The 24,335-nt window shown below is 41.1% G+C and overlaps 3 protein-coding genes across 5 annotated transcripts in view; 2 read left to right on the top strand and 1 right to left on the bottom strand.

Annotated features, from left to right (window-relative positions):
- tprg1 (tumor protein p63 regulated 1) overlaps window positions 1-24,335 on the top strand; it is a 701,399-nt gene that overhangs the window by 154,668 nt on the left and 522,396 nt on the right. The gene's annotated exons all lie outside the window — the stretch shown is intronic.
- On the top strand, window positions 9,388-23,394 carry atp1b1a (ATPase Na+/K+ transporting subunit beta 1a). Its single transcript, XM_080429777.1, has 6 exons — window positions 9,388-9,650; window positions 15,124-15,252; window positions 18,066-18,221; window positions 18,816-19,006; window positions 21,458-21,535; window positions 21,663-23,394. Exons 1-6 carry the CDS (start codon window positions 9,557-9,559, stop codon window positions 21,918-21,920), a joined length of 906 nt encoding a protein of 301 aa, XP_080285903.1. The 5' UTR covers window positions 9,388-9,556; the 3' UTR covers window positions 21,921-23,394.
- The window catches only part of nme7 (NME/NM23 family member 7), a 36,871-nt gene continuing 35,373 nt past the window's right edge, over window positions 22,838-24,335 (bottom strand). For 2 of the 3 annotated variants that reach the window (XM_080429775.1, XM_080429773.1), the window contains exon 11: window positions 22,838-24,303. In XM_080429775.1, the coding sequence (XP_080285901.1) occupies window positions 24,094-24,303 (210 nt within the window). In that variant the 3' untranslated portion in view covers window positions 22,838-24,093. The remainder of the gene's footprint in view (window positions 24,304-24,335) is intronic. The other variant, XM_080429774.1, reaches the window with a different exon arrangement.

Genomic DNA, 24,335 nt, shown 5'->3' on the forward strand with positions numbered 1-24,335 from the left:
CAGACAATGTTGCAAGGAGAATACAATTTACCGGGTCAGCAGGTAAGGTCAAAACCTGGAGATTAGTCACTAAAGGCAAACAAGCCTGACAAGGGACCAGGAACTCCAAGGCCCAGAAAACAGGCAGGCAGGGTCCAAAGAGGCAATTCAGGAAGAATCAAGATATCTAAATAAGGACAGACGTTGTAAACCATAGCTTGTGCCATGGACACACTGGAGCTGATATTAAGTCAGTGAGAGCTGGTTGGACATTCCATCAAACTTCCGGCTTCAGTTTGCCTCCTAGTGCCTCATGAATGCTGACAAATCTGCCAGCAGGAACAATCTGCCCGCTCCATATTTACATACCATAACATGGTATGTAAAGTCTATATTATAGTCTTGAGAAGAATATGGAATGAATAAATCTAGAGAGAGTTTGGCAGGACACACAAGACAATGTGGCAAAGGGAAGTGGACTGGTACAGTATTTATGCTTGGGAACTAATGGGGGAATGAGTTGCAGGTGAGAAGATGGGCGGGGAAACCAAATGAGGGGAATGAAGCAAAAGAAAGTGACAGGATCTGAAGTGACAGGACAGTTTTAGTAACATACTGTAGCTTGAGGACATGACCACGTGGAAGTAAGTGGATTTGTGACAAATGTTGAACTTGGGTTATAGCTACCTATAGTCAAGATAATAGGCACAAATATTGTCTTTGACCCAAGTCCCTAGGGCTTTTTGTGTTATCCTTTTAGCATTGTTGTATAATCGTACCAGTGTACTATTTTGCAAACCGTTAATAAAGTATTCAATCAATCAAAACAATTTTTTTTCAGTTGCGAGGCTTCATGATTAGGGAAAGATGTTCCCAAAAAGACAACACATAATGTGTTTACTATTTTCCACAGATGCCAAATTTGTTTTAGATGTTTTAGTATGCATTTTAGACAGATGCTAGGTTACCTGCCTGGCACTCTGTTTACTTGACCATTTACCTCTATATTCTGTTAGTAATCATTGCTATATAGAGTGTTTCTTCACTCTATTTTAATGAGCAGGAGGGTCACCAATTTCATCCAATCAGGAAAGAGAACCCATGATCAGCTTAAACTTTATATTGTTTACTAAAGAGCTGGAGAAACGGATATACCCCTGTTACTCAGCAACAATTACTATTGGAGTATAGACCTATTTAACACTTATTTTAACAAAGAAATATTACTTACACCCTTCACTTTTAAGTGTGGGAGGGGTTATGATTACTGCAATCTTATCAGCAGTATTACTGCACTATTACTCACTCTACTATCACTGTAATGAAAACCCTTGTCTTTCATGTAATTTCTCAGTAACAGACTTTAAACACAGAGATAATAAAATAGTATCTTTACAGTGTTATGTAATCCCACTAATAATGTACACAGGTCAAGCACTGGCGCTATCACTGAAATCCGGTTTGTAAAACAAATAGACTCAGCAGGTGGATATAAATTTTATTGCTAAAATAAATCCTGAGTGTTAATTTAACTAGTGGATTTAGGATTTAATCTAGGGGTTTTGCTGTGCACGTCGCGCATTGTGCCCATTTTCCTCCCTTGCGCAATATAAAATGAATCTGCAGAATCTTTAAAAAAGAGAATTAGAGTGATTCATAGCACTTCTAAGTTTTATCAAAACATACCATCAAAACTAATTCCCTCAGGGTGTGTCAGACACTAATTACCTCTGAATAGCCTGATACTTCTAAAAACACATCAATACATGGAGTTACGCAACAGCCACTGTGAGGACGTCAGAAGGGCCATGGCCAGGGTCTATTTTTCCCTGGAAGACCTTTGCTGTTTAATAGTGCTTCACTGATGAAATCAAGAGGCCAGCCAAAAGGACACCATGCATAAAAAAACAAGTGGCTTTGCTTTAGGCGCTACTAGCCTCACTGGAACAATGCAGGGTGGCTTCTTCGAGGGTGTGCGTCTCAGTGAGGCCTTGTCTAGCGGCTAAACGATAAGCCGAGCTGACAGTGGTGAGCACAAATGATTGCCTGGAGAATAATCACGCCCCCAGAGTTTGAGGCACAATCCCTTGTTCACTAATCATTTCTTTCATTATAGACCTATTGACACCGTTCTAAGCTGCAAGGTTAGGCCTATTTGTAAAAAGGATGTTGTGAAATCACAAATGTTTTGTTTTTCAAGATCTCTCAAGGACATTGACCAAAAAAAAGGGTCATGCTATTGGTGCAGGCGTTATTTTTCACACTTCACATTTTGGTTTCTCTTGACAATTAGAAAATGCCATTACTTCTGCAGAGAAAAAAAATAATACATAAAACAATAATAAACAAATAATTTTCTGTACTTCCAGACTTTTTCTCTTTTTAAGATATTCTTTTGGCTTTTACTGCCTTTATCAATAGTATACAGTAGACTGACAGGAAATGGGAAGGGAGAGATGGGGAGTGACACGCAGCAAAGGTCGTCGGGATCGGGATTCGAACCCACAACACGCTGTCAGGTGCCCGGACTGCTACGCCAGACGTCAAGGCCCTCTTGCAGTTATAGAGACCGGGAAGTAATGACATTACATTGTCATGCTTTTACAGTTTTAACCACTTAAGCCCAATTTATATTAATGATATCTACAAGCTCACAATGTGTCGCATCATGACACATTGTGAGCTTGTAGATCAGCTATTTTTTAAAACAATAAATTGACTATAATGTCATGCCCAAATTAGGGACGCCAAGTTCAAAGTGGCTAAAATAAACTATAAAATAAAATAAATGCTAATTATTTTTATATGCACTGTATGGTTTTTGTATACACAGTCTGCCAGAGGGCTGTGATCCAACACACCGGTCCTTTGAACTTTCTAAAAGACAGAAACAATACTTAGACACACTGTCCCCAATAAATGAATGAACGGAGTGTTGTCATAGCACAGAAACCCAGCTGCTCAATGATGTGTAACTTATTAACAATTTGTCCATGTTGAAAGAATGTGCTTAGTGTTTACAGCTTTGTTGATTTGTGGAGAAGGGACTGAGTAAGTTGATAAAATAAATAATACAAATGTTCCACCGTAAACATTGTAAGGAATGCTGAACTTTCCACAACATCTGCTGATAAGTACATTTTGTTTCTCCAAGGTTAGTTTGAATACGAATACCTCAGAGGCACTGACCGTACGCCACTGTGTGGTACAAGGGACCTTTTGGTACTGAACAGTGCAGTTTTGCTTGCAACTGAAAGAGAATGTCACCCTTACACGCTGTGGTAATGATATGGAAAATAGCCTGACATGCCAGCTGACAGGAGAGTAGTCATTGATTTATAATGTTAGCTCAGACAACTGTGCGTGCCCTATTCCGCCTGCAGGGCATATTCTCCATCAGCACGCTCCACTACCAAACACTGCCTGCTTCCCAGGCTGTCCCAGCCAATTGGCTGTCCTTGCATCAAGTGTAGTAGAGCACCCTGCTCATCATACAGTAATAGTAAAAAAAAACGAAAGAAAAATAGATATCACAAGCCACACTTTTGTACGCTCTACAGTGCATGTAACTTCTTAACCACTTAAGCCCTATTATTATTCGTTGTACGGTTAATAGTGAGAATAGCCGATCTACAAGCTTTCAACGCGTTGACTATACTGACACCCAAAATATGCATGCCAGGTTAAAAGTGGTTAAATAAATGTCCATCCTACACGTAAAGACTCAACTGCAGAATGTGCAGAGTAACATGAAGAGCAGGGATAATGGTGGCCCATTACAGAGGAACACAAAGTCATGTCACGGGAAGGCAGTGTGTCCGCAGAAGGTGCTAGGGCACAAAGGCAGAGTCTTGATAGTGCAGATAGGATAGGCCCAGTAAATAAGCTCAGTCAACCTGCCCTTCTGGTCTACTGGTACTGAAGTCGAGTCACAGATTGAGACAGCAGCAGTCCAAGCTTCTTTCAAACCCACAATGATTTATTTGGCTGCCTTAAGGCATGTTGACCATAACATACATTTATTATGTCAAATGTTATATTCAGTCACTACGGTCCTATTCTCTGTAATTATCTACTACTTAAACTAAGGACTACTACAACGGTGTCTTCTTTAAGTATAAAAAAAGATATCGCTTTTCACAAGCTTTTAGCCAGATTTAAAGTGTGTGGTTATCTTTCTGTCATGGTTGATCTTTGCCTTTTATTTTGAAACATGTTGAGTCTGAGCCTGTCATATGAAATGTGTTATTTAAATGTACAAACATTTGACTTGACTACCATCTCAACATGTCATTTGTGACATGAGACTAGAAACCTTTAAAAAGACATCTTCTTGTTGCTATAACATGTTGTGTGGGGCCCAGAGCAATCTATTTGGTTCCGTTTACTCGGAGCACTGCTTACTCACCTGTGTCTTGCCATAACAGGCCAGAGCTCCACACAGCAAGACGAGATGTCCCATGATGGCTAAGGTCAGAGCCAACGCTTCTATGGTCCACATGTGCTCTTGATTGTTAGAAAGCAATGGGTGTGCTTGTGTAGGCCTCTCCTGGAATGACCCCAGCAATAAGCGGTTCAAATGTCAAGTTTTCCAGGCCCTGGTTGAACAACAAGGAATTTTATTTGTGAGGCAGTGCATACCAGAGAATGGTTCTGGGTAAATATAGCCCAGAGCTGGTACTGGATGGTTAAACCCAGACCAGAGGGTTACACTGTGATTTGAGACCAATCAGCTCTGATAAAGTACATTCATGTCGGATAATCTTGCTTGGAATTTGTTCTCCATTCATGAAGTGATTAATTTCATCGTCAAGATGTTTCAAAAAAGAATATGTACATGTTTGAGGGCTGGTTTCGCGGTTCTGTCTAAGAGCTCAGTTGTTGTTGCTGCTTGTTCAGAACCAAATATCACATGGGCTTGTAAATTGTCTGTTTCTGCTGCACGATACCATCGTACGCCAAAGTAGAAAACAGGGGTTAAGTGGTTAAGAGTACTGATCATGTATGGAGAATAATTATGTAAATCAGTTGAATTAACATAAATATCATGAGTTGAATCCATAGTCAGTCCCAGGTAATACACTATATTACTATGAATGTCCAGCAGGAAGAACCATTTAATCTCAAGTCGTTTCTGGTTATAGTGGACGGCAGCAACTCTTCACAAAAAAAACTGTTTGTAAGCCATTGTTCTCAGTAGATTTGTCATCAGGTTAAATAACAAATTGAGCCATCAAGCCCCTTACAAAAATGTAGGATATTTCTTTTAGAACCCCAAATGCAAATTAGACGGGTTAATAAATAAAATATCACTTAAACTCAAAGAAATTGATACAGAATATTTTTCAATTGATTCTGGTAGGCCTACCTATCTAAGCATGCTTAACAAAATAAATCTAGAAGTACTGCTTATCTTTTTGATAAAAATGTTAACTCCCTGTTGATTTTGCTAATTGTATTAGGAAGAAAACCCGGACTAGATCCGTGGATCCGGATCTTCAAATAGTCAAATCAACAGGAAGTTAAAAATGTTATTAAAAAAACCAAACGGTACTGGGTTTGGTGATGTTCTATATTGTCTGAATCAGCTTTGTTTGTGTTTGTTTACATGCTAAAATAGTGACTTTGAGAGCTGTTTCACAGTACAATTGAGTCATTGAGGAGCATATTTTGAATCATCAATTTCTAATCAATGGAGCAATTTTTTTTTGTATTTCTTGTCCACCTTTGGAGTTACATCATGCCAAGGTAACTATACACAACTCAAACCTCTACCAAAGTGGTCTTGCTCTTTAAAATGGCTATATCTCAATGACTATATACAGTAATCTAGAAAGGTGGTTTTGGTGTCTAACTCTAAGTTTTGGGGCTCAAGGAATGCAACTGAATCAGTGGAATTACCATCAGTTATTTATTTATTGCCAAATCCAAGATGCCGTCCATCCCAAGGTGATGTCCCATTACAATAAAAACTACAAATTGACCACAATAACTGTCACATTTAATGTAAAAAAAACATTTTAGGAAGCATGTATGTACATAGATTACTTAAGTAATCGAGTAAACCAGGTTTACCAGCCCATTATAGGCACTTGTGTTTTACAGTCACTATTATTCATATACATTCAATGTTACAAGCGACAAAGCTGAAACAACCTTCTTGCTGGAGGTGTTGTATTGCATTTTTGTGAGGCAATCTTTGTACCTTCCACCAAAGAGGACAGCCATTACTTGGCACCCACGGTCATCAATCACCTCTGTGGTCTGGTTTGGGACAGTGAATGCATTGGCACAAGGGGAAAGGGGGAGACCTGGTTAATCTCACAGGGGAAATTCAGTTTTCAGCTTCACCCAGCTGATTGCTGCTCAGATGGTTCTGGTGAGCACTCAGGGAGAAGCAGTTATGGGTGAAATGTCTTGCTCATGGACACCTCAGCACATAGCCGGGGCTGGGAATTGAACCTGTAACCTGCTGTTTCCCAAGCGGCTTCTCTACCCATTCAGCTATGGCTGCCCACAAAACCAAAGGACAGGGTCCCCTCTTAAAAGCTCATGGAAAGCGGTCTTTTTGCCAACACTGAAAGTCTGAGAAGTTGTGCCAAAGTCCAAAGCTGATGGCAGTTTTAAAGTGTATGTCGGTGCTCGGTTGGCACAGTGCCTGCCCACCACTGTGGAAGTTGTGGGTTCGAATCCACCGCGGTCCATCCGGCTTTGTCGAGCGACTATACAAAACCTGGGAGGGGAACCGGGTGGGGAGGGTGATACTTGTCACTACACGTATTTCTACGGGCCGGGGCGGCACCTGTCAACAGGGAGTATTGGGTGGGAGGAGTAGGACAAAGGCTCCTCACTGGTAGGTGAGTGTAGGATACAACAGCAGTGGCAACAACACACAAATATGTGGGGGGGAAGAATTAAATGGCACAATGACTAAATTGGGGTGAAAAATAGGTAAAAAGTGTATGACATCAACCAAATCCTCTGACATGACGTGTTCTCAGTTGATATTCATCCATGCTGTGACTGGTTGTGACCAGTGGTGTGTTCTACCCTGTTACGCTATATACGTAGTATGCCGCCCAAGAAAATTTGAAAGAAATCATATACCCTCTATTAACCATTTAATTTGTTGACCATGCGCAAGCGTATATACGCACGCATGTCGTGCGTGTGGGAGAGAATAATATTGAAAAAACCTAGAACACACCCAGAAAAACCTGTGTTTTTCTGGCGGAAACAGAATTCCCTGCGGAACGGAATAGGTTCCGTTCCCTATGTAAAATGTCATTTCCCCTCCAGGATTAACCAGACGTTGCCCTTATTTTAATGTGTTCTGGTTCCAAACCTAAAGTTAGACACCAAAACCACCTTTCTAGGTTATAGTCATTGAGATATAGCCATTTTAAGCTCCTGGCAGCCATCTTGGACACCATCTTGAAAATGACGCCTTTTCAGTAGTTCGATTTTTCTTCTGTATCAATTTCTTTGTGGTTACGTGATATTTTTTTTATATAACCCGTCTAATTTGCATATGGAGCTCTAAAAAAAAATGTGCGAGGGGCATGGGGGCTCAATCTATTATTTAACCTCCATAGATGACAAATCCACTGAGAAACCAACCTCCGCTTTCCACGGTCACGGATGTTCTGGAAATGACCCAACTACTTTACTAACCAGTTTCTCTCTATCTTTTTGTCGTTGTCAGTGTTGAACCACATGAACCCTCGTGTCCCTATTCTGGGGCAAACATTCAGTGAAAATAGCTGATCTGCAAGCTTACAACGCATTGCAATAAAACACGCTGTGAGCTTGTAGATCAGCTATTTTCTGCGCAGATATTAGTGTAGAGAGGGGAAATGGAGGGGACCACTGGGGGAGTGGGACTCTGGTCAAGTTTAACTGGTTAACCGGTTGTTTTGAAGAAACATGTGTTTACTCTGTGTGGGGATACATCCAGTGCAGTGTGAAAGGCCCTGCCCGGGAAGCTGTCATCTTTTCGGCCCACTGAGTAGACATGCTATTGTTGATGAGCTCAAAGCAGCCATTCCATGACCTATCATGGAATGTTCACCTCCCAGTAGTCTTGGCAACCCCTTGATCTATGCAAACAGTGAGCTGTTGTGTTATCACTTCAGAATCAATAGGATTACAAGAGAGAGAGCATAATGCATTGTTTAAGTGAAAAGCTATGGCAATGGCTCAATGAATAATTATGACATTCTCACTCTTTACTCAAAGAAACAAAGGATGTGTTTAAATGAATGAATTTACGTTATTGTCATATTTTTTGGGGCCAAAATATCAAGGAACATTATGAGTTCCTCTTGATTTACACAAGAAAATATGAAATATTTTACGATGCTTTACTTCAACTTTTATTCTCTCAACATAACTTTGCAAGCTCCCTGGCGTTTGTAGCTATAACACAGTGGTGTGTTCTAGTTTTTTTTCCGGAGGTATACGATAATCATTCCCTGCACGACATGCGCGTGGTCGTGGGTATACGCTACCACGTTTTCAATGGATGAAATGGTTGGTAGACTTATGCTTTTTTCCCAAAAAAATCTGTACTGTAATACTACATATACAGCGTAACACGGTAGAACACACCACTGCTATAACATGATCAGTTCATTTAGGTACGTTGTCTTTAAATCTTGTAAATGTAATGTTAATAGCGCCAGAGATGAATCACGAGACGCTTTTATTCGTGACATCAAAATGCTATTTCCAAGGTTACTGGCAAAGAGGTAGTATCTATGGTAGTCATGGTTCTGGCATCATATGAACTGGTAGATGGTTAAAGGTTATAACACTAGTTCTCAACGTGGGGTCCACCAAGGGTCCAAAATGGACCCTTACAGTTCTGCAGACTGTAACTCTTGAGAATGTACATAAATTATCATATTTTACAGTACTGATGGGCGTCCCTGTTGAATCAAAGAATACAAGAACGCTCGCCCCGGGTCAAATCCAGCGACCTTGGAACGGTCACCACCAGGTATTCCTAAATGTAACCTCAGTAAAACTATGCCTAAACTTAACCTTATTCTATCCTAATCTTAACCTCAGTAAAACTATGCCATGTTTTGGGGCGAGGGTCCATGGTCCTTTTAGCCTTAATGTCTGGTTGTACCACGTGCTGTTTACATTTATGACTAATAAAGTATTAAATTTAAAAAAATGGGGAAAAAAGGTCTTGGGCCTTGTAGTTTACATTGATCCGTGCGCTTTCACTGGATCACTAGTGGGCAGAGCAACAGTGTGTGGACTCGTTACGCACGTCACGCACGGTGGTGGGTTGTGATTTGCCAGACGGAGCCCTCCCTCCTCCTCCCTCCTCCCACCTCCTCGGGGGGCAACTTCTGACTGGAGGCTGCGGGCGGAGCCGGTTACCATAACAGATAAATTGTGCGCGGTACAATAGGTGGAGTCGTGGTACGAGTCTGTCCTTTCACTCTTCCTGTACGGGGACAGTACAGTGATCTCTGTCTGCTTGCTCTGCTGTACCTCCAGAAAACCCAACCGGGGCCGTTGAATCACGTTGATTTGAAAAAGGGAAATTATTACAAGCAACATGTCGGCGAATAAAGACGCGGACGGCGGGTGGAAGAGTTTTCTGTGGAATTCAGAGAGGAGGGAGTTTCTGGGACGCACAGGCAGCAGTTGGTGTAAGTAAAGATACTTGAATTATTTTAACCACTTAACCCCCACATATACTTAGTTGACCCCCCGGCACTCTATAGTGAGCGGTAGACTCTAGTATTTCCGTTTACACCAAATCTCTTCGATCCACAAGCTCACAAAGACGCATTATGTGAGCCTGTAGATCAGCTGTGTGGGGTTCAACAACATGTTGAAATGTCGTGACTACTTTGGTACGACGTTAGTAACACTCAAGGATCCATTTTCCTCTTTGAGCACCTGTTAGAGCTCACGGTTTGGCCGTTATGTGCCACTGCCAGCCCATGCATGCTGTGTCGTGACTACTGATTTTACATGGAACATACAATACAGGCGACAAGGACAAAAACATGTAGGGGGGGGGGGATCCACACGATCCAGCAACAAGTGAGAAGTGACCAAGAATAACTTTTAATACAGTGGTTCTCAACATTTTCAGGCCGCGACCCCCCCCAAATAATCATATTTGAAATGGGGACCCCCCCACCCTGACAAGCACTTGGAATTGTAGGCATTACATTTAGTTCGACTCGGTTCCACAGATAAATATTGTGAAAATAGCTGATCTACAAGCTCGCGTGAGCTTGTAGTTGTAGGTCGACTATTTTCTCAAATGTTGCCTCTTTCTTATATTATTTGACAATTTGGCCAATGTCTGACCAGTTTTGGGCGATTTATTTTATTGTTTTGTTGTTATTACCTTAAATTGTCACATACTGTCATGTGGGGACCCCTCTGGGGGTCTCGGCCCCCAGGTTGAGAACCACTGTTTTAATAACTAGTTAATAAACCCTTTAGGCACCGATCGGCCAGTATATTCATGTGATTATGCGCTCTACACTTATAGATTCCATAGTATTAACTGACGGTTGGTTGGTTGTACTGGTTCAGTTAATGATTAACATCGTTAACTGTAAAGACCAGATGAGTCCATTCATTGATGGACGTCTCAATCTCGGCGTCCTTTGTAAAGAAAAAGGTCATTTTGAAGGACGACCTGTTGTTGAGACAGAGTTTCCTTTATTTTAATACCAAACACAAGACAAAAGTTTGATCTGGGTTATAATAATCGAATGATTCCCTACCTAGCCTGCTACTTCCTATATTTAACTTAACATGGACAACTGGAGAAACACGACGTTTTGTTTCTTTACTCCTCCCGAACATTTAAGATATGTTAACCACGGGACCTGACATGACTCTGGGTTTATGTTTTTCCCCTCCTTTCACTCGAGCTAATGACCTTTAATCTACTTTAATCTGATTTGGTTTGAGCTGCTTAATTTCACTGTTTAAAATGGTTTCATAGTGGAAGAGGAATGCTCGCCCTGCTGGTAACATTCAGCTGCTGTGTGCCTGGGCTGTTGATTTAGGATCGTGATTGGTTCCAACAGCCACAGCCTTTCAGCACGTCCATCGATCAGGCTCTGTCCTATCGATTTGTCTCTGGTCTATCGATTAGGCCGTGTTCTATTACAAACCTCAGTGTGTGGGTTGTATGACAAACTGATCGCGTTCACATGGCCATTGCATTGGCCATAAGGGTAACCGGAAGAATCGGCCCAAAACACGCTCACCCCCATTTTCTTTCACGGACCGCTCGCTCCCAGCGGTTCTTGTATTCTTGTATTTGTTTTACTGAGGATGAGCCGAGGTTGGAAATAAGTTTACGGCTAGGCATAGTTTTACTGAGGTTACGTTTAGGACTAAAGGTTAGGTTTTGGCACCGTTTTACTAAGGCTACGTTTAGGAATAAGGTTAGGTTTATGCATAGTTTACTTAGATCACGTTTAGGAATACCAGGTGGCGACCGTTCCGAGGTCGCCGGCTTTGCCCCGGGGCGACTGTGTTTTGGGGCGAGCGTTTTGGTATTCGCATAAGCAGCTAGTTGCTAACACCAACACATAAAGAGCAGCTCACGACTCACATGTCTCAAGGGCCGCCCCTCCATCTCGAATCTTTTTCCTCCTCGTAATCGCAGCCCCTTTTATCAGTTGTAAACACCTTAATTCATTAACGTATTTTTTTTTTTACCAGATCATTGCCCAATCTAATTTGATTCCAGTCAAGTCTTACAAGTTAGAAAGTTGGATATGAAAGCAACAGGTCTTTGATAAAAGAACAGACATGCTGCCTGTGGCTGCGTCTCTGTCTACTACTACGGTATCGTTTAGAGGTCATTTTGATTTTATAGGCAAACTGGGCTTATAAAATCAAAGGCATACGATACGTAGGCTATATAACACATCAAAGACACTGGAACTCTATCACTAAAAAGACGTTGCATTGGTCTGAAAAGCATTTACTTTCAAATCGTTATTTATGCTAATTCTATGGGAGCAGAATGAAAGGAAAACATGACCCGGCCGGACAGCTGTGCATGTCAGAGCTCTGGTGTGAATGTATTGATGCTTCCAACGTGCACCAGCAGACAGACTGTTGTTGTTGGGGAGGTGCTTTTGATTCAAAGAGAGAGACTGTCAGGGCCATTCACCACCAGTTGGCCCTTTTGCTTATTCCATTACAATGTAAGATTTCCAGTCATTTAGGTTGCAGACTAGAGTCACTCTCTGTCTACGCATTCACAGTCTCAAAAAGCAGTCATATTCATAGTCTACCCTAAAACCCCAAGACTCTGGTTAATTTTACACAAGTATAATCACTCTACATACCCAGACAGGCCATATGCACTTTTTAATACCAAGGCCCTCATTGGAAACAAGTCCGCAAGGACTTTTATGAACGGACCTGTTAGACAAAGTATTTTAAATGTAACTGTGCTGTTTTACATTTTTTGCCTAATAAAATATTCAATATTCAATATTCAATCAATGTGCTCAGAATCTTGTCTTACTAATAGAACAAGTTGAAGTCACAGAATGAAAATAATAAATATTGAATCAGGGAATATTTCACAAATTAAGAAGCACATTTCACATTGTGCATTGATGTGCCCAGTTGACTGAGATGACATAACCTTTAAATTCCACCATGAACAGAATCAAGTGTTTTGGCCTAAACCACTGATTGGCAGTGAGAGTATAATTCTTTACACTGGTGAATCTAATAAATAGTAAATTATTTGAATTCATCTGCAGCTTGTCATCTTAACTAAATGTCACTGTACCATGGGCAGATTATATTGTAATTAAGTGTTGCTCAACCAGTGGGGTACGGAGCAATTCTGACAAGGTTGAGAGAACATAAGCTCATCATACAAAAAAAAGCTCTTGTGCAGACATGTGGATGTTATAACAGCTCCTAGTGTAATGGGCCATAAGCAGAACATTTACAGGATCCCAAACTGTGGGTAGGGTTGATGGATCTCCAACTGGTGTGTTTCTCCAGGGAATTAACCTATTGTAGCTGTGGTGTGGGTGAAATTGTCGACTTGTTGACTTACGATACATGCATGTTGCTGCAGGCCCACATGATACCAGGGCTAAGGTTAGATGGTGTACACTGTACAGTATATGCTCATTTCCCCCACTCTCATTTGAAACACCAAATTCAAGGTAACACAAGGCCGTGGAAGAGGATTGCAGTCTAACCCATGGAGTCCCTCTCAATCCACGGTCTGACTCTAAATGGCTAGAGATAAGGTTTACAACAGTGGAATGGCAGATCAACCTGCCAGGCTGGTTTTGTACTGTAGAGGCTTGTTGAAGCTGTAGTCCTGGCACTTGGCAACCTACTATGGGAAAATGCCCTCAGGAGTGCCACAAGACCAGCACCAAATAAAACAAGAACTGACACTTTGATGGTGGCAGGATCCAGAAGGCATGAGCGTACATGACTCAGGAATTCACATGATTTCAACACATATACGAATCAGTCACCTGGGTCACATAAACTTCCATTCCTTTAGGAGCAAATTAGATACATGTATCATTTGCCTAAAAGCAGGATCTAAGTACCCAAGGTTCCAGTAACTGAACCTTTTCAATTCGCTGGTTTAAGATAAGTATTTACAAATGGAATTAGCCTACATGTTTAGATGACATAAATCTGTACTTTATGTTAATTATGATAATCGTCCTTGAGTCCTTGAAAATATTTGGAAGAACATCCAGCAAATCACAAAAAGATTTCAAGGTTTTGGAAGCACCTGTAATAAGGTCCTTTAAATAAACATAGAAGCAGCAGGATGCTGGTAACAAGCCAAATTAGTTTGTGTCTGTCTGTAACATTTCAAGAGGTCACAGTAAACACAGACAAGCAGAATGTGATTCAATAGATGGAGACATTAGTGGTAAGGTTACTCCCAATCGCTCCAATGATGTTTGTGTGAATCTGAAAGAGAATTACATGAACTCTAAAGAAAGATAAGAATTGTATTCTTCTAACAATGTCAAAGTACTCTATATTTACAAGCAAGGTTCATCAAGTTCACCCAGAAGGGCATTCAAGTCAGTTTAGGTACAACTTGTGGAACAATGCATGCTGCATTTAAAGTACACAGTTGAGGGGGATTTATAAACTGTTGTAAGTGACCATGTTCCTAAGCCTCTATTACCAAGAACAGCTTGAGTCAATTCTACTGTAATGGTTTGTAGACAGACTGAACCCATGATAACCTACAACCTGCAAACAAAGTAATCAGACACAAATAAATCGCTGATTGTACATGTATAAAATGAATGGGATTCAAAGCATACACATAATAACCAATAAAGGTTCAACAGAAATTAAATTAGCTTCAACTCTAAGTTTCTGTCAACAAAACTGCTAAACACCATTGACGATACTGTCCAAAGTACCAAAGCCAAAGAGATTAGAGATTCTGGTGTCTTCTCACTTTCCTGGGATAACGGCAGTAAACCTTTTATGCCAAACCTGTTTGTAACAGCCTATAAGAGGGGGGAGGGTTGAAATGAGGGCTGACAGTGGCATTGACCAGAATACATGACTCACAAGTCATACTGGAACTACGGCTTTGCCTCAGACTGAAACACAAAGCACCTAATTGGGCAAGTGTTGAATTTCCATTGTTGTTAACATTTTGTTACACAAGTGGACTCTCACTTCCAAACGTTCAAATGTAAACTATCACACAGCACTGCAACGGTTATGAAGAATAGTTAGTTTATGCCAACAGAATTTCCATTATCTACTGTATGGTCAACGTCAGGAAAGCAAACTGCTATGTTTGGTTACATTTTTTCAGACAACGGTTTCATTCATTCATGCTTGTACATTTTTTGACTGCTTTATTTCTCACGCACAGTCACTGTCTTGCTTGTCATTGAAAGAAAAAATATATATAACTTATCATGAGCTGAGTTATGTATTTTCCATTGTATAAACTAACCAACTTTGGCCAGGAAGTTCCCACTTGTGTTCTATCTGTGTCTATGTCAAACAGAGGAAGGGATGTGCTGTCCACCATCACATCGGCAAATGTGTGAAAGAAAATATTACATTTGTAAATAAATAAATGCCTCTTTTCATTTTCCACAGTTAAGATCTTCTTGTTCTACCTGATATTCTACGGATGCTTGGCTGGGATCTTCATTGGGACCATTCAGGCATTGCTGCTTACATTAAGTAACTACAAACCCACCTATCAAGACAGAGTTGCCCCCCCAGGTAATTATTTTTGCATACTTTTCCCTGATGATATATGCTCTGTTTTTTCATTGAATTGTGCTTAAAAGAATACAGTTTCACATTGGGCAGCAAATCTCTAGTCTTCCATGTTTTTTTGTCAACAAGTAATCATCAATGGCTGCTGTAATGCTCCACTGCTGTCACCATGGAGCTGTTGGTGTTGCATTATTTGAAAAATGTCTGTGTGAGCAGCTCCTCACTATTAAAAGTCTGTGTGACCTTAAACAGGTTCAGCCATTTTGTCCTTCACTCCTCTCCTCTCTCAGCCAGTCAATGTTTTCCCCCCTCAGGCTGCCTGGGAAGTGCCTCAGTTTTCATTGTGAATCATGTAATGCTTCATGTAGCTATTGAACATAATCTATCTGGGGGTGGGGTGGAGGTATTTACACATATAGCATGTTGACATGCCTTAAGTATGACTGGCCAGCTTTTAGTTTATTTGACTCTTTGGAAAAACAATGTTTACTTTCCCCAACAAGGTTTAGAGAAGTTTGTCATTGTGTTTGTTTTTTTGCCAAGGATCATTCCTTCTGTTATGTGTACTGTAATCTTTCGAGAGCGCGTTTGACACACTTGACACACGGAACGGCTGTAAGCATGTGTATTGTGTAGGCCCAAAGAGTAGAGAGTACACAGTACAACCGTATCAAATTTGTTTTAAAGAAAAAGCGTAACTGTGAGTGTCAAAATGGACCCGTGGAGGGCTAAGTTTAGTTAATGAACACTGAGGATTTGTGACTGTGTGTAGTACTTCTTGGTTTAGCTGCTGTTAAAGTTTGGAGACAGAGTGCTGTTCCGTTGCCTTGGTGCCAAGCAGGCACCGCTCGCTCCCCAGCCGTGTGCCAGTGCCTGCCGCCTTGCCTGCCTTCACAGCACATGCTGCTGTCGCCTCGTTCGGCGGTATTTTTAGCAGCCATTGTAACGACTGTGGGTTTAGTCGTGCACATGGGGGGGTTAGCCTGTCGGCCATTTCCTTCTAGCAGAAAAAGTACCAAAAGAGCGCGGCGCTGCGCGAACGCGACGACACACAAGTAGGTGTGGAAGTGTTTTAGAGTTGAAGTGAGTTTCCATTGGAAGCCTGATAAAGCAGAAGCAAGACGACAGTGGGGAGGACTGTCGCGCCTGAAAATCGCCGATCTACAAGCTCACAGCGCATCGCGAAAGCATCGCGCTGTGAGCTTGTAGATCTTTCAGGCAAGCTCCGTGTAGACCCCGCCTCCTCTCTCACTCTGACTGACTGGGGCGAAAAGTTTCCATTGTGCCTAGAGAGAGAATCACACACGTGAGACTGGTGGAGTGAGTGAGTGGCAGTGTTGCCAGATTTTGTGAGAGAAATAAGCAACCCGGTCTAGGAAAACAAGGCCAAAAGAAGCAACTATTATATAGGCCACACTTAAAACCTATATGCAAATGTGGAAGCAAGCTTAAATAAGTAAGTACACTTTAGAAAGAAGCCCCAAAAAACGCAAGCAACTAACCAATTTTTACAAACAACTTCACAGAAAAATAAGCCCAAAGTTACTTATAATAAGCCGACATGGCAACACTGGTGAGTGGAGTGGGGGCAGGGAGGAGGAGGGTGGTGGTAGTTGTGGAGGTGGGGTCAGACTGTCAGTCGGTAAACTTTCACTGGAATTAAAATGACAAAGTATTAACCCCCCCCCCCCGCCGCCGTGTTTAACATGTCAATTGACCGGTGTTCATTCATTCGCATTTAAAACCCGAAAGAGAGAGCCACATTGAAACCGAAACAAGCTCAATAAACGTGATGCATGAATGTTTGTTGTTGTCATCTCCCACTCTCTCTCTCTCTCCATACGCTTCATGCCACGCCTCACGACGTAGGCCTGGCGCTCAACAAGGTCTGTCTGTGGAAAATTACTGCTGTTGTAATAGCTCAGTGGTTCTCAACCTGTGGGTCGGGACCCCTCCACATGATTGGGGGTTCCCAAAAGTGAAATTTAAGGACTTTTCAGACCCTTTTAATACAAAAAAAAAAAATTACTGCATCAAAAGGAATCAACAAACAATACTATAAAAACTGGTCAAACATTGGCCAAATTGTCAAATAATATAAGGCCCGGGGCAAAAAAAATGAAAATAGCCAATCTACAAGCTCACAACATGTGAGCGTATCTGCTATTTTCACAATATTTTGCTATGGAACCGAGTCAAACTAAATTGAATGCCTCAACTCCTACATTCCAAGTGCTTGTCAGGGTGGGGGTCCCCAGTTCAAATATTATTATTTTGGGGGGTAACGGCCTGAAAAGGTTGCGAACCACTGTAATAGCTGACAGCTGACACAGAACCCATCTGAGGAAAGCCCAAGACCCCTAGCTTATCTAGTGTCCCTAGATAACAGACCACTACACTACTAGACCTAAATAATAATACACCCTCAGAATTAGAATGATTATAGTATAGGAATTGTGAAATATTACATAATACTTGTTTGTAAATTGTGTTCTTGAAATTTTCTGTGCTCCACCTCCTCACATTAAAACATGATAATTTTTAAGGCTGAATATAGTAATATAGACTATTCATGTTTTTCTTTACCATACTTCTTTCCTCAATATTCTTTAATTCATTTTTTTAATTATTGTTGCTTGTTGTTTAAATCTTTAATATGAACAACACACACACACACAATGTTATTTTATAATAAATGCTTTTATGCTATGTGGCTTCACCCATTTAACGGGCACATTCATCTATCACTGAACAACATTTCATTTCTTTGTGTTATGTACTCTGTCTGATCACGGTTGTTTTTATCTGTTCCTCAGGTCTATCGCACACCCCACGCTCCCTAAAGCATGAGATCACCTACAACATGAATGACCCGGAAACATACCTGACGTACACCAAAGCCATTAAGGACTTCCTAAAAATCTATGAGGATGAACCTCAGAATGACGAGCAGAAATACGAGGACTGTGGAGGCAAGTACTATTACTCTACACACCAATCACATGGTGATTCTAACATAATTGTTATGTAATATAATATTTAACCAACGCCTGGCCAAGATTGAAATAAATTCACCTGGTGGTTCATTGCTAAAAGTACATACGATACTAAGTTAATTTTCCTAAAATAACTTAAGAAATCAACTCAGTGTTTGTGCCTCTTTTTCTGTCAATACCACTCTTAACCACTTGAACCTTAGCATCCCTATTCTTGGGGAAACATTGACGCATTGAGAGCATGTAGATCGGCTGGTTTCGGCAAAGAGATTTGATGTTGAGGGGGAAAAGAGTGGACCAAGTACAGAGCCGACCCGGTCAAGTTTCCTAAGTATTTAGGGTTGAATCACTAAATCATCATGTAAAGCTTATTTATCATCGTATGACGGTGTCACTAGCTGACCAGAACCGATCTTCAAGCTAAGAACACAAGATGCAACGGGTTGTCCGTCATACTACGTTGTGTAAATCTCAGATGTGACTACTGTGGTGACAAATATTGCTGTCGCTCTCTGCTGTATGCATTTATAGATGCATGTCTAACATGTCCTTTGTTCATGTCATCCATAGACATACCGGACACATACAAGATGCGTGGGGACCTGGAAGATGTGGGCATGGGGGCGAGGAAAGCGTGCCGCTTCCGCAAGTCTTGGCTGGATGGCTGCTCCGGTGTAAACGACGCCGGCACCTTCGGATTCAAGGAGGGAAAGCCATGCTTGATCGTCAAGCTTAACAGGATTGTCTACTTCAGACCACGGGTAGGCATATTGTTGTTTCTGAGCCTTTGTTATTATGGACCATAATCCAGTAATAACAATGAAAGATTGTTTAGTAATTCACAAGGAGGGAAAGGAAGTGTAGATGTTCTACTACTAGTGTAAACGATTTAACTGAGATTTGGATAGATCTAAGAACAGTTGTACATGGCAGGTGGGAGAAACTGTTTTTGGCATTTGAAAGCAGTTATATTGGTATAGTATTTGCCAGGGTAACATTACAGGGTCACGATTCGAAACACATTTATTTTTTAAAATCTTTGTAACACATGCATTTTAATTATATTTTATTTGAAAAATTAGGCTGCGTTTTAAACATCTGGCTAGGGACAGTAGATAGGTAGACCTTTATTAATCCAGTAGGAAATTCAGTTTCAGCATCACACAGCTGATGGCTGCAGGTTAAGTGTCTTGATCAGGGACATGAATGGGTGTACCAGGAGGCGAACCGGAAAGCCTCTACCCACTAAGCTACGGCCGCCCCAAAATGAAAACGGACGTTTCAATAATGATAACTATAACGTTCAGCGTTCACTCTTGTCATTATAGTTGTGGTGTGAAATCAGCTGGAGTTAGAATTAATATATATATATATATATATATATATATATATATATATATATATATATATATATATATATATATATATTAATTATTATAGTTACAGTTGGTGTCTACGGCCCTTAACTGGCTCATTAACATGTTTGAATGTTGATCGTGTGAATTGTCCCTGAAAAATTAACTAATCAATTAAAATATATAGGAACACAAGTTGTTCAGGTGGAACAGATGTTCTTGTTCTGCAAGGTACAGGGACAGCAGCAGGATGTCATGACAATGGGGGGAAGCAGTGGTGAAAGACTGAGCCACTCAATGCAAAGCAATGCCAATCAAATGGAGCTCTGCCTATAGGCCCGCTTACAGGCTTGCCTTACTTTAGCATGTGCAATTTTCAGTCCTCATGCAGTTTTGTGCATCTTGCAACATACTGTAGATGACGTGTCATCATTTTAGTCTCAAACAACATATGCAGAGAAGTGAGAGAACTATTGGCTGGATTGACCTGAAATTTGCTCTGCTCCAAGGAGAATGCGCCCTGCTGATTTTGTAGGCTTTCCTGTAGCCTCGATCTCCAGGCTTTTATTTTCCTTCGCGTTTTGCTCAAAAATAAGAGCCTGGACCAGCCTGTTGACGTTCCTGGCATAGGGAGTGGGTGATTTCCCCAACCAACCAGAGTGCAGTGGGCGTCGCTCCGAATTTCGTGACGTCAGGCCTCTCAATGCTGCACATTGGGGAGGAGGAGGGGCGGGAGCAAAGATCGGTGAAGCAATGGGATTCGGCGGATTCTCTCTCTGGATATTTTGAACCCGCCCCTCTAGACCAGATATCAGACGCGCTATGGCAGCCTAGCTTTCCTGTAGCGCCAGCCACCCTTATGGCCACAATGTCCATTTGCACACACGATATCTTGTAAAAAAATCGAATGCACAGATTATCATGACACTTCTTCAGGCCCCTGAAGAGCTTGTGTGTTATTTTTGTCTTTACATTTTAACATTATAATTAAATTGCACTATGGGTGCGTTCAGAAATGCGTAAACTCTTCTCCGATTTCAGACCCGCTGTGGTTTTGATGTCACAGAGCACACTGATATCACTTAATTCATGAATGTCAGCATAAATACATAAAAAGTGCTGTAAGTGATATTTTTTTGTTAAAACAAAAAGTTTTTTGTTAAAAGGTTAAAAGCTTTATATTCCGATAGTAATCACTGCTATAGTGTTAGTTCAGTAACAGGGGTATATCAGGAGAAAGTACCCATGTATCAGCAATTTTATAGTGTTCTTGTTTTGTTTCATAATTTTCAATTTCACTCGTTTATCCTGTGTCCCGTATGAGTTCTCCATACTGATTGCATGAAATTGGTATCCCAACCTGAAAAATTAATTTCTGTTAATTTACAGAGTGGGAGAGACAGTTAGACCCCCGTTACTGAACAAACGCTCTATAGCAATGATTTCTATCTGCACTCAGTAGCAAATGATCAATTTACACTAACATTGCTATTTGCTTATTGCAAAAATAGCCATGTATATTTGCAATTGCAACCAAACAAGCTGCAACTGATGCAATGACTTCCCTTTCACTGTTGTAGAGTGGTCAGTGTGCACTCCGAGTGCCCCCACAGTGCTGTGCTCTCTGAATGCTCAAATGGTAATGATCCGACCGCTCTGAATTTCGTAACGACCAGAGAGCACCCGGGTGCACTCCAGCACTCTCTGAGCATATTTATGAATGCTCAGATTCACATGTCAAAGTTGCATTTGAATTTTATCATGCAAGTCTATCCATAATCTCTACCCACCCAAAATGTAGAATAAGACAACAGAATGTGTATGGCCTTGTTTAGCAAACCTTTTCTCTCTTTTCAGCCTCCTACCAGCAATGATTCACTCCCGGCACTGGTCAAATTAAACCCCAACGTGATTCCTATCCACTGCACTAGCAAGGTATGTTTCATTTGACAGCACCTAGTTGAGAATCCATTAGTGAACAAATTATTATAATATTTATCACAAAATCTCTTCACTATAAAATGTCCAAATTCGAACTCAAACTGAACCCATTTCCTTGCAGAGACCTGAAGAAGCAGATAAGGTGAGGGAGATCAAGATCTTTGGCATTGGTAGCGGCTTCCCTCTCCAGTACTACCCATACTACGGCAAACTCCTGCAACCCCAGTACCTCCAGCCCCTGGTGGGCATTCAGTTCAGCAACATCAGCATGGGCGAGGACGTCCGCATCGAGTGCAAAGTGTTCGGAGCGAACATTGATTACAGCGAAAAAGACCGCTACCAGGGACGCTTCGACGTTAAGCTCAGCATCTATTCGTGACCTCAGCTATGAAGATAGCTCCTTTTTTTTCTCTATCCCATTCTAAAAAAAATAAATTAATGTAGAGAGAGAAGACAGAAATAAATAAAAAAGTTCAAATAAACACGACTAGTCTTGGAACAAAAACCATTCATGATATACAGGACCTACACTTAATCTGTGTGCTTTACACTAGCTTCTCTGTGTATGTCAAGGGTTAGAATGTACAAAAAAGAAAAAAATACAGGAAGAAGAGTAGCAATAGCCAATATTTATTCTACTGTAAATGAAAATATTCCTTGAGCCATGGGACATGTTCATCTATTACTGTAAATCGTAATTCCACTACTGATATGTAGCGAGCAGTGTTTCTGTCCCCAAGTATTTCTTCCCAATGTGGTTTCTATATATTTTTGGAGTGTCCAGTGCCATAGTCTAGTCACATACGATGGCCTTTCCAAGCCATATAATAATCGCTTGTTGTCTTATGTCAGTCAGCTTTAGCGGTCCAAGGTGTGTGTGTTTGTGCGTGCAAGTGTGTGTGTTTGTGTGCGCATGTTAACGTTAAGTTGCGCAGCTGCGTGTATATGTGCTCTTACTAACTGAAATACTGGCATGGTACTCTGATTCTTTTAAGACAAGGGTGTCAAACTGTCGGCCCGTGGGCCACTCCGGCTGACTTCTTCATAAGAAATGAAACTTGTAAAGTGAAACATTTTGTAGTTATAGGGTAGTACTGGCTGAGACATGCAAACAGGAAAAAAACCGAAAAACAACAAAAACAAAATGAGGGCAACAGACACGTTTATTCGCACAATCTGTCCGGCCCACATGAAGACACATTTTGCCCAGTTTGGCCCCCGTGACCTAAAATAAGTTTGACACCCCTGTTTTAAGACCATGTCTGCACTCCATGGAGACATTTACCTTTCTTTATGATGTCTTTTCAATTGATTGTGGAAGGATACATTTCTAGACCACGTTTTCTTTATGGTTCGACCTTCGCTGTGGGACAGGGTTTCAAGTGGCATTTATGTTGAATATCCACACCTCTGCTTGCTCTGTAGTGTAAAGCTTTGTCAGTCCAGCCTGCGAGACATGTCATGTTCATTGAAACACAGTGGCAATTCAGTGCTTTTAAAAATCTGTTTTCTTTTCATTTATTTTCTTTTTTTTTGGGCTGGAGACATCACATGATGTGGTGTAACTTTCTACTGAATGTTTTAGCCATTTTCATGGTGAAGAATTTTATATTTATGCAGTTGTACATTTTTTTTTCCACAGGAAAAAGTGTAATGTGTGAATCCAATACCAAAGTCGCTGGTCAAAAGTTAGAATATCAGAGGCAATGCAGTACCCCGTGTAATAGGATGTTTAGTCAGTGTAAAAGTGCTTGATTCAATGTGGAACATCAAAACACTTTGTCAGGAGTCCATTTGCTCTTGTCACTTTATTTAATCTGGATAAGACTGAAATAAATAAACGGAAAAACAAGCTTGTGGTGATGTCTTTGTATGCATGAAAATATGACAGATATATACACAAACATTTTTATTTTACGATGCTCTTAACTCAAGTCACCCATCCAAAATCTTGAAGAAGTACTGCACCTGTAAACAGAAAATGTTATAGTTAGTTGACATTAATCACTTTTGAAAACAGTATTTGATATTTACCTGTCAGCACACTACACCCTAGAGTGGATCATATTTTATGTCCAGAATATAATGGGGTATATTACATTCAGAATTATGCCTTTTCATGCGAGCATCGGTCAGGCTGTCATTTGAGTAGCAATGAGACAGGTTTGCAGAGGTGCACAGAGTGAATGTTCTTATGCAAAAGGCTTTCTGGACTACTATGAACTACCCTGGGGAATGTGGCCAGCTCAGCCAGTCACAGGCTAATGATTAACAAGGAGTCATTTGTCCACACCGCTTCACAGATCAGGAGCTCGCCTCAACAATGACGCGCAGAGGGTCACAGACCCACTCCCTCTGGAAAACAATGGTTTTGTTTCAAATTCCAGTGCCACTCATTTTTTCAGCCTCCTCAAAAAAAAACAGTGTGATCAGTGGCTGCCCCAACCCACAGAGTGGAGTCATGGGACTTGTTTTAGAACACAAAACAGCACTGGCTAACAAGAACGTAGCATAATTTGTGCATGGGGCCCGGTTGGAAATCAACGGATCTCCTATTCCCATGGACAACAAGAAGTACAAAGAGCGGCGGTGTGGGTGTTTTCTGCAGTACTTGGGAAAGGAGAATGTGCACGAGTGAATGAAGTGCCACCTACCTCCAACTCGCCATCTTCAGGGAGGTCTGTACAGTGGACAGCATTGTGTGCTTTGTCTTTGCCATAGAGAGCGCGCAACGTGGTTGGTCGTAGATGGCGTGCGATTTCCTGTTGAATGAAAACATTTTTGTTGTTGTATT

The sequence above is a fragment of the Gymnoscopelus braueri genome, assembly GCF_963280865.1.
Source record: "Gymnoscopelus braueri genome assembly, chromosome: 6".
NCBI lineage: Eukaryota > Metazoa > Chordata > Actinopteri > Myctophiformes > Myctophidae > Gymnoscopelus > Gymnoscopelus braueri.

Bases quoted from the DNA above. Each gene is read 5' to 3' on its own strand.
- atp1b1a (XM_080429777.1), top strand. From the start codon at position 9,557: ATGTCGGCGAATAAAGACGCGGACGGCGGGTGGAAGAGTTTTCTGTGG. The intron at 18,222-18,815 runs GCAAGTACTATT...TGTCATCCATAG, and splicing joins GAAATACGAGGACTGTGGAG to ACATACCGGACACATACAAG. The intron at 21,536-21,662 runs GTATGTTTCATT...ATTTCCTTGCAG, and splicing joins CTATCCACTGCACTAGCAAG to AGACCTGAAGAAGCAGATAA.